General features: G+C 38.4%; 1 protein-coding gene across 1 annotated transcript in view; it reads right to left on the bottom strand.

Moving 5' to 3' along the window:
- Window positions 1-3935: 3935 nt before the first annotated feature.
- Window positions 3936-17175, bottom strand: part of pi4kaa (phosphatidylinositol 4-kinase, catalytic, alpha a) — a 38831-nt gene continuing 25591 nt past the window's right edge. Inside the window, exons 42-54 of the mRNA XM_031730752.2 lie at window positions 16014-16067; window positions 15630-15750; window positions 12671-12800; window positions 12495-12565; window positions 11571-11643; window positions 11298-11478; window positions 11098-11202; window positions 10138-10263; window positions 8819-8939; window positions 8392-8551; window positions 8117-8206; window positions 6930-7013; window positions 3936-6712 (exon numbers count right to left, since the gene is read on the bottom strand). Of these exons, the coding sequence (XP_031586612.1) occupies window positions 6661-6712; window positions 6930-7013; window positions 8117-8206; window positions 8392-8551; window positions 8819-8939; window positions 10138-10263; window positions 11098-11202; window positions 11298-11478; window positions 11571-11643; window positions 12495-12565; window positions 12671-12800; window positions 15630-15750; window positions 16014-16067 (1368 nt within the window). The 3' untranslated portion in view covers window positions 3936-6660. The remainder of the gene's footprint in view (window positions 6713-6929; window positions 7014-8116; window positions 8207-8391; window positions 8552-8818; window positions 8940-10137; window positions 10264-11097; window positions 11203-11297; window positions 11479-11570; window positions 11644-12494; window positions 12566-12670; window positions 12801-15629; window positions 15751-16013; window positions 16068-17175) is intronic.

Below are 17175 nucleotides of genomic sequence, written 5' to 3'. Positions count from 1 at the left end.
TATGGGTTAGTATGGGTTGCTCATACATCTGTATATGTGTTGTCAATTCATGAATATAATGTCATGTTCTCACTGCCAGAATTGCTTTGTAGGGAAGAAGCTGTGTTTTTCAGTTGACTGCTTGTTTTGTTGTTTGTTGTTTATTGTTTGTTTGTTGTTTTCCTTTTCTGTTATAAAAATATTTAAAACCTTTATTAAAAACTAAGTAATAAAAAATTTGTATATTTTGTTTTGTCTTGTTTGTTTGTTTTTTTAATGGAAGAACTGTGCAGACTGCTTAAAGCTGCTTGAGAGTTTGAAGAGTGCAAGATATTGTTAAAGGCACCAAATGAGGGGACTTCATCTGGCGCAGCCAAACTCAAGAGGTAAAAATAAACAGAATATTCAGCAAAATGGAAACCCAAACACCAGAGGAAGAAGCCTGGGACCCAATTGGGGGCCTTGGCAACAATGTTGCCCCAATCCACACTTTATACCCAGTCAAGGGCCTTGGCAGCAGGAGCCCAATGCCTAATTTATACCCAGTGATAGCAGACCTCCATTTAATATGAGCGATAGGTTGCCGCACTAAGATTCCAACTGCAGGAATCTCAGCACATTCAGCCAACAAGTCATTACAAAATGGTAGCTGCAAATCACAAAGCTGCCAAGTGCAAAACCCATAATGATTGGCTTCTCTTGCAGTTAAAGTGCTGCAGAGAAAATGCAGAAAAATACATTCTCGAGCTCCAAGAACAGCTGGAAGAGGCTCACAGAAACAGGCCTGAGTCCAGCACAGAGGAGAACTCTGTGAGGAGAGGGATGCTCCTGTTGAAGAGAGCAACACAGCTAACACTGCTGTGGAGCTGAGTGTGAAGGTTTCAACACAAACCACAGAGGCTCCACACAAAGACTCTCCAGAGCTGAAAACAACTGGAGGGAGAAGCTGAATTGGAATCCAATGTAAGAAACAGCAGGAGGAGATTGAACAGCTCTGCGAGCAACTCCTCAAAATAAAAAAAGATATAGAAGAGGAAGTTGCAGAACGCAAGAATAAGAACAACAAGCCCACTGTGAGTTCACAGACCTCAAAATCAAACTCTGCACCAGTAAAGCCCTTTGTGAAAAAAAATCAATTGAAGGCGCAAAACTTTTAACAAGAACTGGAAAAGACCAAAGCTTCCTACCTGGAAACTGTAGATAAGCAAAACCAGGGGAACACAAACATAAAAAACAAACTCCAGGAAGCAGAAGAAGAAAACATAATACTGCAGCAGATTGTGCAGTCTCTGGAAGAGACAATAAAAAAACAAGAAGAGTCCAATGTTACCAAACCAGATAATTGGCAACATGATCCCAATTCAAACAATGTATCCAATGATGAGTCGTCACAAACAGAACCCAATCCAAACTTAATACCTAATGATGGGTTGTGGCAACCAGAGCCCAGTGCCCACTTTATACCCAATGATGGGCAGTGGCATTACTAAACTAGATCATTCTCAGGCCCAAAATGAGACACTCCACGAGAATGTGCAAGAAAAACACTTAAAGAAGGCCAGCAATACCAAACAAGAAAATCCAGATGCCAAAGATGAAAACATGTCCAAAAAGAAAAAGAAAAAGAACAAGAAGCTCTGCTGGCTGCTTAGACTATTCACTTAACTGACTTCAACTCCATTTCCTATAAAATAATCAATTATACACCACTAAATATTAATAGCAAATAACAGTATTAACCAGAGAGTTACTTCCAGTGCCTAAAGGTCAATTTTAAGGCATATTTGCTTTAATTTTCTGACATACCCACACGTTCCCCAGCGTGGTACTTTGGGATGTTTTCATTTCCACTGTCACCAACTGCTTGCTCACAAGGGATTGTTGTTTTTTATCTTTAATTCAGTTGTATGAAAATTCTGCTGAATTGATTCACTTCCACTTATCCTTTTCAGGGTCGCAGGGGGCGCTGGAGCCTATCCCAGCTGTCTTAGGGCGAGAGGCAGGGTACACCCTGGACACCAGATCAACACATAGACCCACTTTCACACCTATGGGCAATTTAGTCTTTCCAATTAACCCAAACAAACACAGGAAGAACATGGGAACTCCACACAGAAAGACCCTAGCCTGATGGTGGAATTGAAGTGAAGACCTTCTTGCTGTGAGGCAACAGTGCTAGTTAGCACACACAGTTAGCCACAGTGACTGCTGAATTGATCTGAACTGAATTAAAGATGATTTTTAGGAGACCTGCCTGAATCAGGGTATTATAACAGCTTACCCATGAAAAATTACCATTGAACAATCAGGTAAAATTGGCATTACCCAAACATAAAGTGTGAACACTAAATTTGCCTAATTTAAAAAGTATTTAAAATGCCAAATTAAAACAACTTAACACTAGAAATAAATATCTACTGTTGATAACCTTTGGAGCAATATTAATGAAATCCATATAACAACATGCCTGGCTCAATGGTTCATGGAACTATTAACAGTTACTGCACAAAAATATTATGCATTATTGATTTCAATATATTGATTTTTGTATCTTGCTACTAGCTAGCACTAAGTCCAGTTTTCAGAGTTTCAGAAAGACCAACTTGAACAAGAAGACGAAGAGTTCAGTTCTGCCAGCTGTTTGTCTTGGGGCTTCTTTGTGAATGACAAGTCATCCCACAGTCATCGTGTTCTTTGTGCTACTGGTATAAACCACCAGTCTCTTTGATGCCCAGTGTTAAAATAAAGAGTAAGGGTTTGTTATTTTACACATTTTTGGTTATTTTTATGTGTCAATGGAAAATTGTACTTAGTAGTCAGTATAAGCTTTTAATGATATAAGTTTGCATATGATAGAATACTGTATGTTGACCTCTGATGACTTAGACTGTTGTCCACTACAAGACTGTTTTATAAATTCTTTCTCACAGCGATAATAGCTGAACAAGCAGGAAGAGGAGAGCTGGACACTTTTATCTGCGCTCTCTAACAAGAAGAGGGGCCGCGTCCTTCTGAATCTCACAACACACACGCATACATCTGAACCACTCTTATCTTCACTCCCTACGCACTAACATTCCTCTGCCTATGAATAGACGTATTCACTGTTGTATTACTTTTGTATATAAATAAAGACAAGTGCAAGAACAGAGCGCGCACCACAGGGCCCCCACTCTGGTGTGAGCGTTCTGTGACCGCCCTTGTATACAAGTGAAAACCACAGCGTCTGTGTGTTTCTACCCTTAGTCTCTTAGCTGAAGAAGTGTCTTTAGAATAAATCTCTTGACATTATGGATATCAGATGACCACATTTAGAACATAATTACAGAAATTTAAATATATTGTTTAAGTATGGAAAAAAACTACTAAAATTAAACAACTGCACTTTGTGCTTCTTATTATTCCAACTGTTGTAAGGAGTCTGCTTAAGTTTCTTCAGAGAGGTCAAAGATCAGTGTCGTTGGCTTTATGGTCTTCCAACTCTTCCTTGTCTTCATTCAGTGGTTGCCAGGCTCACATAACCTATAAAACTAATGTTATCTGATACCTTCAAACACTATTATTTTAAGGAAAGTTTGATTTTCCAAAATATGTTTGCTATTTATTCCTGACCACTTTTTTTTTAATTGTTTGTTTTGTCCGCTATGATTGTTTTTTTTTTTTTACTTTTTTGTTTTTAAACTTTTCTTCTTTCTTTTTTTTTCACCTCAGAAAGAAATGAAAAAAAGGAGTAGAGAAAAAATAAAATAAAGGGGTAAAATAAATTAACATTAACAAAGAAAAGTGAAAAAAGTATGTAAAAGAATGAAATGAAAAAGAAAACAAGGACGAAAAAAACAAAACAAAACAAGGAACAGTTAAAAAAGAGCCAGTGTAAGGAGAAAGGAAAGATGACAATGAAATAAGACTTAGAGGAACACACAAAAAAAAGAATTAATGATACACTGACAGTCTGATTCTGGTGAAATGTTGACATTTAATCTGATAATAACAAGTTTCCACACATTAGCACCATCACCACCACCACCACACACACACACACACCATATGGCTATTTCTATGAGGGCATTAATGAATGCACTCCCAGGCCCTTAACCCTGACCCATACTTAGTTCTGTTCTGAACCCTAGAACAGCTCAATGATGGTCTGTCACAAAATGATGACCAGAAAAAATTCCCTAACTTCACTCCCAGCTAAAACCCAGACTGTACCTCACAAAGACAGCCATATATGGGTAAAGCATGCAAGATGACCAAAGCTTCAGACAGATATTGGTTAACATAAGGGATGACTTACATGTTTAAAATAACAGAATTTCAGTAAAACCTACTACTGACCTCAGTAGGGACATCCTCCCATTTAATTTCCATATACTCAAACACTTTGAGAAATACAATAAGAAAACATGGCTGCAGCACTAAACTTTTCACACAAGGACTGGGACAGAGGGAATCATTGTAATTTCATTTGCAGAACACAACACACAGATACAACATTAATACACATAAATATATATTGCATAAAGTTCTTTTTATGTCAAGTATTACTACAGTTGTGATTCTACCATGGGAAGGAGAAATGGCTTTTTAGGTATAATCATCATCTGCATCAGTAAGCCAAGAGGATTGTTTTGATGCAAAGATAATAATAATGTTAATATGAGGAATGTTTCCAAACAGGGTTTTGCAGACATATTGCACACATGTATTCTGACACATGCTATCAGACAGACAGAATAGTAGTAACCAATGGGTCATGGTCCAGCCTGTGTGCTGTATTTAAGCATTTAATACTACACGTGGGGGGAAAAATGTAAAAACAAACAAACAAATAGTGCAGGAGAAATAAAGAAAAAGACAAGAAAAAGAAAACAAGAGATGGAGAAATAAAGAATTAAAGTAATAAGAAATGATAGCGTGATGTAAAGCTAAGTAGGAAAGAAAAATGAAAGAAAAAGGGATCGGAATGAAAAAATTAAAAATGGAGAGAAACATGGAAAAATTTGGAAGAAGGGTAAAGAGCAAAGTAAAAAGTGAAAAGAACTAAGAAAGTAGTAAAAAGAAACTGAAAAAGTAGGAAAAATGAATTTCTTGGTTAAGTTTGTGGGCCTATTTTAGATCTATTCACTATAACACCTTGTGCTTTTATTTCCAGTGTTCTCTAACCTGGAACTCCTTTCTGGTGTAGCAGCTGATTCAAGTTTGGCTCCTCTCGAGTAATAAAGTAGGCCACAGATGTTAAGCACTGTGTTTCAGTGTACAGGGAATTTCACATTTGGACTACCTGGTATGAGTTTTGCCACCTTTTTGGATCCATTCCAAGAGTTTATAACAATTTCAGTGAAACCAAAGATACATTATTTGCTCTTTTCCTCTTGGAAAAATATTGCTGCCACCAAATTGTTCGGGCTCTTATTCATTGCATTTAATGTACTAGCACCATGGCCCCTCAAGTAACGACAACCTGTAACCACTATAAAGTAAAATCTTATTTTTTTCCTCATTAACACTGTAAGTCAAGATAAGATAAGGTTCACTTTTTTGTCTCAGTTGTGCCTCTGTTTTATAATCTAAAGACAGGCAGTAGCAAGAAAAGACACACAATCCTGCACAATAAACGCTGCATGAAAGTCTTTTAATATTGCTCATATTTGCCTATGTTAATGTAACTATTTTGTTCATACAAAATAAGTTTTGTATTTTGATTGTGAGTAACATATGCCATGCACATTCCAGCTGCAACACTTGCTCTCTTTATGTGTTATTTAACAGTAATTACTTGTACTAATGTGAGCTGTTTTGCAGATTAAGTAAGTGCTACTTAAATGTATAACCTCGCAGAACTTTCTACTGTGTGCATCTGCTCTAGACAAATAGAGATACAATGTCAACTATTGGTAAATTAGTGGGAACAAAAGGCTCAACCAGAACCAAAGTTTTGTGTAAAAATGCCTCCATACAACAGATATGACATATAAAGACTCGCATGAAAAGGTGTAACCATCAAAGTAGCACAGTTAAAAGTTTGTCACACATAACCCTACACATACATCACAGAAAACCGCCTGTGCTGATGTGATTCTACAGCAAATAATCTACAGTACAAGCTACAGCATAAGTATGTCTGATTCTCTAAACACCTTTACATTTCTAAAGACTACTGGTTAAATGTTGATTGACTGCTGCATTCATTTTGGATGAATTTAAAAACATCTACATTTCTTCAGAGTATTTTAATGTCTTACATTTGAGCTTTAATCTCTTGACTGTAGGCAGGTGAAGCTGCAGAAATACTGTACTCAATAAAGTGCATCAAAATGGGTAACAGCATAGGAACAAAATGATAACAGCTGCTTTTTACAAACACTGTAAAGATGGCTCCCTTTTAGGCCAAGTTCCTCTAATGTGACCCTTAAGTTAGTGTTGCACAGTAACAAGTAACAGCATCAAGAAAATACTTAAAGGGCCTTTCAGATACCTGTTTAGTAAACGACACACATCATTTTTCAGTCTTGTGTAAGTAATTACATGAGAATGAGATGATTTAGTGTTAAAGTGCATCATTTTTGCCAAACTCTGAGGAGCAGAGTAGTGTTCGGGACCACCACCTCATTCAGTTTTATAAAAACACAGCATTGCTCGTTTGTTCTGGATGCACAGTGGAAGGCTGGGAGATTATCTTCAGTATGGAATCTGGTTTTGGTAATACTGCAGCATGTCGTATGTCTTGCTCCTGTTAAAATGAAGTTAACAAATATTTATTAGAAGGAACAATGTTAATAATAAAAATATATAAACACCTTTTTCCTTTATCTATGGGTGTGTTAATAAAGTTCTTTAATATCCCAAAATGACACTATACAATATTTGACCAATTTTGGCAATGGGCTTATACGTTTGTCTTCTGTAACAACTGCAGCACAAATTAAGTAATGCAAGTATTTTGTCACCTGCTACTGAGGAAACAGCTTTGGATGACTTTGATGATGAATGCTGCCGCTTCTTTTTCACTCATTTGCGGATTAAAACGTCCTCTGACAAAAAACAAAAGAAAAAACAATCAATGTGAACACATTTTGGGTGGAAATAACAGGTTCACAGTCCAGTGGCACTGGAAGTGTGCCTTACATGCTGCACTGATTGTTTTTTTAACTCCAGGTGGCTGCACTTTGTTTTGCTTCCTTTTTTGACACCTACAGAATAGCTGTCAAAACACATATTACCAAATATTTATTTCTATACTAGTTTTTATAGTGCTCTAGTCTGAGATAAATTGGCAGGATTTTACTGTATGGGAGATTTTTGACATAATATTGACTACATACAATATAGTCACAGAACAATAAGGCTACGTTCACACTGCAGGCGAAAGCGCATCAAATCCGATTTTTTTGACCCTATGCGACCCATATCCGATCATGGTATGACAGTGTGAACAGCACAAATCCGATATTTTCAAATCCGATCTGGGTCACTTTCGTATGTGGTACTGAATCCGATACATATCCGATGTTTTAGAAAGCGACTCCTGTTTGAACGGTCATGTCGCATTAAATCCGTCTTTTACGTCACTGATACAAGGCAGACGCCAATTATCAGCGCCGGAGAAGCGCCCGAGAAGACACCGCAAACGCTTCCTGGCCATCCAGTGTACATGTTAGTGAAACTGTTGGGAAGACAACGTTGGAGAAACGTGAACATTTTATTTGTACTGTATAATCTGCAGATTCTGACCGAAATCTGCAACTATCCTTTGAAGCACCGCTCCTCTAAAACAGCAATACGGATAATTATTAGGTTATCTACATTATTATGTAAATAACAAAATAACTTAAAGCACAAATTGGGAAACGTAAAGTCCGAAGTCTTTATATTAAGGGCCATCAGTCAAACAATATTGTTTGCTCTGGGTCTAAACAGCCCGTTGTGTGTGACATCTTCTTTTGCGCATGCGGGTCGCTTTGAGCGTTCACACTAGAACGCGTTTGCTGTCGCATTTTATTTGTAGTGTGAACAAGCAGACAAAAAAATCGGATTTGATCAAAAAATCGGAATTGAGCATTAAGACCTGTAGTGTGAACGTAGCCTAACTCACCATAGAAGCAAAAAGACTGAGAAGTCACACTGTTGAACTTACTTGAGAAGTTTTATGGTTTGTCCTCTGAAACATGGGAGTCCAGTGTCCAGCATGAGGGTCACTAGAGAAACTACTGCATCCATGTATGGGCTGTTTGACCAGAGAAAACACAACATAAAGTTACAATATCGACAATTTCTTTGCCACTACTTTCTTCACAGATGAATCCCATGTAGCACAAAAATTATTTGACAGAAACCTTTAAACAACCATGAAAGCCTTTTTGTTTTCTACAAAACTACTGGAGACACTGGTTTGTTTTTTCAGCTTCATACCGTACAGCCAGATATCCTCTGACACACATCTCCATGAACCATTTAAAAGGTGTGGCCTCCATCTTGCCTCCCATGATCATCACCATCTCATCTGTCAGCTTGATGTCTGGCTCCCAGCCCAGGTTACCTCCAGGAGAGCTCTCAAACATGAAGCCAAAATCTGCAAACAAAATATGCCAAACCTTCACCATTACTCTGTAAAATTGATGAAACTACTCTCTGGTGTGTACAACTTTGTTTAAAACATTGTGCCCAGATTTGAGCAATAATTAATAAAAGTTAATAATGATCATAATTAATGAAACAATAATAACTACTGTCCATCAAGTGTGGACATTCAAGAAGCTTACAGTTTAAAAAAAAATAATCATAAAATAATAACAATGATAAAAAAAGGAAACATCCAGATCAAACCCATACACCCCACCTATGTGAATGAGGTGGCCCTTGCTGTCCAGCATGATGTTGCCGTTGTGCCTGTCTTTGATTTGCAGCAGGAACAGCAAAAGGCTGTAAGCGGCCATACTGCGGATGAAGTTATAACGAGCCTGCAGAAAGAACATACACGTGATAATGAGGTATAATTATGCCCATTTCCCACCACATTCAAAAATCTCTTAGATGACAGTCCATGAATGTGTTCCCCAAAGCATTCATACAAGGATCATGGATATGCCTTTTTCATGTCAGGAACTCATTATTAATTTTATACACATCTTATCCATTCTCACAAGGAACATCATAAAGAGTAAAGAGTGGCAGGTGTCAGATTTTACTAGTGTTTCAGTACAGTTTTAGATAAGCAGGTTAAGTTTGTCTATTAAGAGAAGTCACTGTTAAGAAAGCTGCACAACGAAATTCTTTTTCAGTTAGGTCTTTTGTATGGCTGGTTACACTCAACTATAGGGGCGAGCGACCGTGGCTCAGGGGGGTTGGGAAGCGTATCTGCAACCGGAAGGTCACCGGTTCGATCCCCGGGCTCTCTGTCCTGGTCGTTGTGTCCTTGGGCAAGACACTTTACCTACCGCCTACTGGTGTTGGCCAGAGGGGCAGATGGCGCGATATGGCAGCCTCGCCTCTGTCAGTCTGCCCCAGGGCAGCTGTGGCTACAACAGTAGCTTGCCTCCACCAGTGTGTGAATGTGAGAGTGAATAAATAGTGGCATTGTAAAGCGCTTTGGGTGCCTTGAAAAGCGCTATATGAAATCCAATCCATTATTATTATTATTATCATTATTATAACTTGATAATTAGTTAGTTCAGTTTGTCTCATAAGATGGTTCCTGTGTCACGCTAAAAGATAAGAGAGTCATATATCTCTGCTGTGACCACACAAACAATGTATGTGCCATTTGTGATTTCTCTCGCTTAAACGACAATGTTGTGTGTTGAAAATTGCTTTGTGCTCCTATTGGTCCACACATGCTGGTGACTGTTACTGAACTGATGTTTAGGAGTCTTAGCAAACCAAGCTAGCAATATACACCTTGCTTAAAATGGCAGACAGAAAACCACCAACCACAACGTGTCCCTGTGATTACTAAATTTCAGATTAAAACACTCATGATACATGTATGTAACCATATGGCTATTCCACTTTTACTTTGAAAAGACTTTTTGGCAGGCTATCCTACTAGGCTAGCCTGTCATACTAGAACCATCTATGAATCCTTCTGAAGTATTAGTAAATCCTCATTATGAATTATGCAACACTGAGTTGAAGAGTCCCATAATTTAAGCTCTATACCTTCTGGAAGGCGAGGGTGGATTCATCACCATACTGATTCCGGAAGTAATCATACATTCCAAAGTCAGTCTGTCTACCGAGCTGGTCCCTGGATTTACAATCCGGGATGCACTCAATCACGCCACACTGAGGAAGAGAAGATGTGATGATATGTGACGTTTATCAGAATATCCTCCATTATTATCCCAAATGAACTACAGACGATTACAGGAAAAGTAACTTTGTGGCAGATGCACAAAATGTCAAATCGACAATTTTCTCTAATGTACATTAGTTTATAAAACATACACCATGTTTAGGGTCACTTTCCAACGTGGTCTGTCTTTCGATTAACAACAACAACAACAAAACTGGATATGCTCATTTACAGTATTAAAAAATAATGTGGAAGCTTACTGGCATTTGTTTTACATTTAAAGATGATATTTTATACAAAATTAATGTTTTCATTGTTTTAGAGTACAATTACAAGTATGTAATATGACGATACCATTGTTTTTTCTTTCTGTGTATCTGAAAACTGTACTGGTTTACAGCGATGTCAAAACAGGACATGTATGCACAGCTGGAACAGAGCCAAACTGTCAGTTGGTTTGCATTCTAGCATTATATTTATTTTTACTGAGTAGCTAGAAGAGTTGTTCCAGCATGTTCCAGTTTGTCAAGATGCTGCTGACCTGCACAAACACTGAAACAATAGGGGGATGTAGATGTGTCAGAATGAATTTTACATGGTATTTTAAGCTGTAAATAAAATAAAACATTTTGGGGACAATGCAATTTGAATTAGAGCTACAATGTATTCCATTCCTATAGTGTTCTATTTGGATTGTTTTATTATTTTTATAAATAAAATGATGAAAAATCTTTAAAAAAAACATTAAATTTTTAATACTTAGTACTGAAGTAAATGGGGAAAGGAGATGAAAGCAGAAGAAATATTAGAGAAAAGAGCCATACCCCTGGTGCAGTAGCCACCACTCTGTAAGGGAAGACAAACAAATCCAGGCCGACCAGCTGGAAGATATTCTTAAAAAGCCCTATGATCTGCAGTGCAAGCATATCCTGGAGAAAGGATAAAAAACACAAAGGGAAATTAGTCTGAGTATGAAGTATGAAGTGTCAGACATTGATCAGACAGTCAAAGAGAAATGCTGTACCTGTCTGCAGTCATCTCCCACTTTGAAGATGGCGGCCTGCCAGCAAACCTTCTTTGACCCATCTGGATTCTCCTCTCCATCTTCCAGAGAGTCTGATGGGCAGCGGAGACCCTCCCTCTCAAGTTCACTCACTCCGCAGCGCTTCACCTTGAACTTGGCCAGATAGGGAGCCTTGGCAGCACTGCAAACACAGAAAACACACACTCCCATAAGTTACAGTCATACTTATCACTGAAACTACTCTATGAAACACAAATAAAGACCCAACATTACCTCTGCATAGGTGTTCCAGACTTGTAATCAATGTCCAGTACTATGGCTTCAGGATTACTAGGGAGGTAACAACCTAGAAAACAGCAAGACAAGATACAAACATAAGACTCAAACTCTGAAAGGACAGAAGGGCCTGAAGCACAATGATTAATTCACAGCTTCTGCCTTTGCAAGCAGACTAACATTTCAGCACTGCTGTGTCTTTGTCAGAGTAAACAGAGCAGTGTTGTAACCTTAAATCTGTTTGCAAAATTAAAGGGTGTAAATTAAACGCTTTAATCTGTCCTTTCAAAGCTTGCTCTCCTAAGAAGCACACTATACAGGCAGGAAGAAATGCCTGACCTTATAAGAATACACCTTTATTTTACAACACAAAGGGCTTACGCAGTGTTTTAATATCACAACACAGGCATGTGTTTGTCTGTATGGACAAAAGGTATTATATATTGGCCAAGTGGTTGGAAACAGAAAAACAAATTGATTCTGTGAAGTGAAGATATTTTATCAATATCATTTGACACAATGAAAGAACATTATGTCAGTCTTTAAGGGACAGTCTGTAAATAAATAGCTGCAGGATCCTTATTCAGACCCATGCAATATGACTAAGAGCAAGCAAATACATTTATTCATTTTATATTGATATTTTTTCTTTTTGTGTGCTCTGTGTACAAGCTCTGTGTACAGAGTTTTACGTTATAATGTATTATAATGAATGTAGAGTACTGGTGGATGCTCATAATAAACATGACCAAAGTCATTTTTTCTACTCTCTATATGACGTCATTTTGAGCACCCCACCCTGTTCATACAATGTGCTGTTAAAATACTTAGATTAAAACTGTTTTCACAGAAGATTTAACTGAAGTTTACAGTTTACAGAGTCAAATAGGCACCCATATTTACTCTCAGACAGTTCATTACCTGGCTGCACTTTGATATCGGACAGAGCTTTGAGGCAAGCTCTCTTTCTCTCCTCGCCCTTTGGAACTGGCCTGGGGAAAAACGCAAACAACAAACACAGCAGAATTTAAACTTATCTGTGGTTGTGGCACATACATGACTATGACGAATAGCAGAATACAAGCTAACAGACTTACTTGATAATAGCAGAAACGTTGGTGATTTTGTTGAAGAAGTCAAACTCTCTCTGGTAGAAATCTTTGGCAGGACCTGACAGTGAACCTGTGATCTCCTCAACCATCTGCTCCAACAGCTCCCCAATGTCAGCTATGCAGAAACATTCAATTTTAGATGGACTTATTCTTATATAGTGCTTTTCTACTCTATTTGAGAATGCTCTTTATACAACGTGTCTTATTAATAATAATGAAATAATAATGGATTGCATTTATATAGCGCTTTTCGAGATCCTCAAAGCGCTTTACAATTCCACTATTCATTCACTCTCACATTCACACACTGGTGGAGGCAAGCTACAGTTGTAGCCACAGCTGCCCTGGGGCAGACTGACAGAAGCAAGGCTGCCATATCGCGCCATTGGCCCCTCTGGCCATCACCAGTAGGCGGTAGGTGAAGTGTCTTGCCCAAGGACACAACGACCGAGACTGTCCGAGCCGGGGCTCGAACCGGCAACCTTCCGATCACAAGACGAACTGCCAACTCTTGAGCCACGAGCTTATTCACACACACACACACACTTTTTTTCTATGTCTAAGTTCTTTATATATATATTTCACAAAGATTCACATTTTGAGGAACACAGTAGGGGCAACTCAGGTATCATGCCCAAGGATACTTTAGTATGCAGACTGGAGCAACAATCAACTTTAATAGTGATTAATAGATGACCTGCTCTGCCTTCTGAGCTACAGCCACCCCAAGATGGTGTGGGATTATAATATTACCTTATGCCATGTTATACCCGTAATTAAAGATAAATATTATGTAGTTTTAGTTTGCATTATTCTCCTGAATTAGAAGAAGGTGATAACTATTACATTTGTTAAACTGATTTGCATTACATTTGACTGCTGATTTATTGTGAATGAATGATATTGTTTTATGATGCATTATAGGGCTGAGTTATAAGAAATACTGTTCTCAGAAAGTCATCGCCTTATTTGTCTGATTAGAAGAGAGCAGAACATACCAGAGAGGTTTTCTGCCCCATCTCAGCAGGAGCAGATAAACAGGGAGCCAAGGTCATAGTTTAGGCGCCGTGTGAGAGAAAGAATGTCAATGTTTAGGCTTTTATGATTAGGTGGGGGCCACTAGAGGCTATAAGAGTTTGAGCAATGCTCCACCATTTTGAGATCGATGCTGTCTGCGTGCAGTATTCATCTCCCACACGTGTATTCATTAAAATCATCGTTTGACTTGACCCGGCCGGACCAGTGTTGTTATTTTGGTTTTCCTCTTGTATCCATCCCCAATATTTTGAACCCGTGACACTGGTATTTAGCATTGTGACCAATGTGACTGGTTACATGGCTGATGTGGTTGATTTCGGAAGAGAGCATGAATAGCCTCCACTTTGCTTGGCTTGGTTTCATCTGAAGGGTGAATTACCCTTTAGTATGCTTAAATGTCTGATCTCAATAGGAGATCAACTATGGTTTCTCTTTAGTGCAGCAGGGAATGTGGTTGAAGACAATATCGTGGGAGCATTTCTCTGGTTTCCAGAAAGTCTATCGTGCCAGTAAAAGTCGATCGTACTGGTGGTGAATATTTTCACCACCAGTATCTGTCTATAATTTGAACTGAAGAACTAGGGCTGGGGAGCGTGGGATCTATTGCTGGTGCTTCACCACTTCATTTGTCTCATGGGTTGTGGCCTTACAGAACACATGACTGGACTGTTCAATAGTGGGCATGGTGTACAGCAACTATGTCGATAGACATAACTGGTAAGAACTGCAGAGCTGATCTTGAATAGTGCAGTAAAGAATTAACTTGGTAGCTTGGTTTAGTAGCTTTGGTGTAGAGCTCCTTAAATGTACTTTTAATAGGTGCGAACATTATTGTAGTTTGGTTCCCTATTTGTTAATGTCTTGGACATTATGATTAGTGTGGCTTGTGATTCTAGTTCTTCAGATCTGGAGCAACCCTTTGATTTTTATTTATTTATTTTTTCGCTATTATGAGGTTTAAGAATTTTTCCTGTTTAACCTATTTGCGAGAACAGATTTGCAACCTGGGGGAGATACCACTTGCACTCTTCTATATGCCAGTTACACTATTAGAAATCTCCAGCTTGGCCATGCCATATTACTATATCTAGCATTTTTACTAGCGTTTTCTTTTTTCCTCCTTGAATTTGATCCAGGTTACTCATGTTGCTGGCTAGAGGAATTGGATTTGGTAAGGGTGTTGGTATTAGCTGGCTTGATGGGTCAGGTGGCCATTTTATTAAATGGCATATGTTTTAATGTTGCATTATTGTTAATGAATTATGATTTTTTTTTTTAGATTCATTTCCAATGTCAAGGTGGAACACTGATTTTTTAAGAATGGGGGTGTAACACCCCTCTCACTCTCAAGAAAGTCCTGGTCTGCTGTTACTGATGACTGGCATGGGAGGATCGTCAGCTAATGCAGCTCACCTCAGGCTATAAAAGTTGGCCCAGAAGAACTGTTAAGTCTGTCTCTTCCAATCCATCTTGCATCAATACATTGGTTATCTTTGTTTTTTTGGTTAGGTTATGTTGAATAAATTATCTTTTATTTAAGTAAACTTTTTGTGTGAACTCTTTCTTGGTTACCCACTTTGAGTCAATTCATGATAATAGAATATGTCACTTATTTCTTATTAAACCTATTCTGCCTTTACTTTTTTCTGATCACCTTTTTAACAATTCCACCTTTGCTTATTTCTTTACTTATTTCTCAAAAAGCTTAAATTTGACTTAACTAGGTTAACTTTGTACGAGACAGTTGAAGGAGCTTGAAGAGCTGAATAGAAACAGTTTCATGTTTTACTTTGAAAAAGTATCTTTACTGAGTGTGTTCATGTAGGTTTTAATATAACCACAAGTTCATTCTTTTCTTTCTTTGTTACTCAGACTAACTAACGCAATTCGATAAATCTCTACTCACGGTCTTTTTGGTGGCCCTCTTCATCCATAAAGATGTTGGTCTTCATGTTCCAGATGAACTGGTGGGCAAGAAGCTGAGACTTCTGGGCTGCCCACAGGATATATTCTCTCACGTAACCCATCTTACCGAGACAGAGAGCAGACAAAGCTTATATTGGTATTATTATTATAGTTAATTATATCTCTCTCCTTTGCCTTTAGCAAAAACACAAATATCTGTTGATAAACTCATAGTTTAAGCTCCCACAATTAATGTTTTTTTTTTTTTTTGGAAGGGAATATGATGAACTTCTTGTAGAAGGAAAAATAATCTCCCAAGTTATCACAGACTAGAGCATGGAATTTTTAGTCATGAAATCCGCAAAGGTGGAATTGTTAATATTACCTTGTCATAACGCAGAGCCTGAACAATCTGAGGAATGTAGAATAAGATGGCATCCTAGGAAAAACAATGAAGAACTATTAAGAAAGATTTGTTTGTATGAAGTTGTATCCTCCACCTTGGTGCTGTGACACTATTAAAGGAGGAACAAAGTAAGTTCTCCTCCTAAGTTGCTGTCACACATGAACTCAGGTCAAGACACTGCCTCACGATTTTCTCTCATGTGGCCCACTGGAAGCTTGTTTTATGCCGGGAACACTATACCCTATACTGCCAAAAGTATTCACTCACCCACTCAAATAATTGAATTCAGGTGTTCCAGTCACTTCCATGGCCACAGGTGTATAAAATCAAGCACCTATGCATTCAGACGTCTTCTACAAACATTTGGGAAAGAATAGGTTGTTCTCAGGAGCTCACTTAAGTTCAGCGTTGTACCGTGATAGGATGCCACCTGTGCATAAAGTCCAGTTGTGAAATTTCCTCTCTACTAAATATTCCACAGTCAACCGCTTGTGGTATCAAAACAAAGTGGAAGTGATTGGGAATGACAGCAATTCAGCCACAAATTGGTAAGCTACATAAAATCACAGATTAGGGTCAGCAGATGGTGAGGCCCATAGTGCGGAGAAGTCGGCTTTCTGCTGAGTCATTCACTACAGATGTCCAAACTTCCCATGGCTTTCAGATTAGCTCAAGAACAGTGCACAGAGAGATTGGAAGAATGCGAGCCAATGCAAAGATTGCCACGACTGGAATCAAGAGCAGTGACGATGTGTTTTCTGGAGTCTGCGGTTGCTTTTCAGGAGCCGGACTCGGCCCCTTAGTTACTATGAAAGGAACTGTTAATGCTTCAGCATACCAAGACATTGTGGACAATTTCATGCTCCCAATTTTGTGGAAACAGTTTGGGGATGACCCCTTCCTGTTCCAACATGACCACTGCAAAAAGCATGGTTCAGAAAGACTTTTATGAGCAAATTTGGTGTGGCAGAACTTGACTGGCCTGCACAGAGTCCTGACCTCAACCTGAACACCTTTGAGATGAATTAGAGCGGAGACTGTGAGACAGGCCTTTTTGTCCAACATCAGTGTTTGACCTAACAAATGTGCTTCTGGAAGAATGGTCAAATATTCCCATAAACACACCGAAATCTTGTGGAAA

This window comes from Oreochromis aureus, linkage group 7 (genome assembly GCF_013358895.1).
Source record: "Oreochromis aureus strain Israel breed Guangdong linkage group 7, ZZ_aureus, whole genome shotgun sequence".
NCBI lineage: Eukaryota > Metazoa > Chordata > Actinopteri > Cichliformes > Cichlidae > Oreochromis > Oreochromis aureus.
Note: the sequence above shows the minus strand (reverse complement) of the source record. Positions and strands in the feature narration are given on the sequence as shown.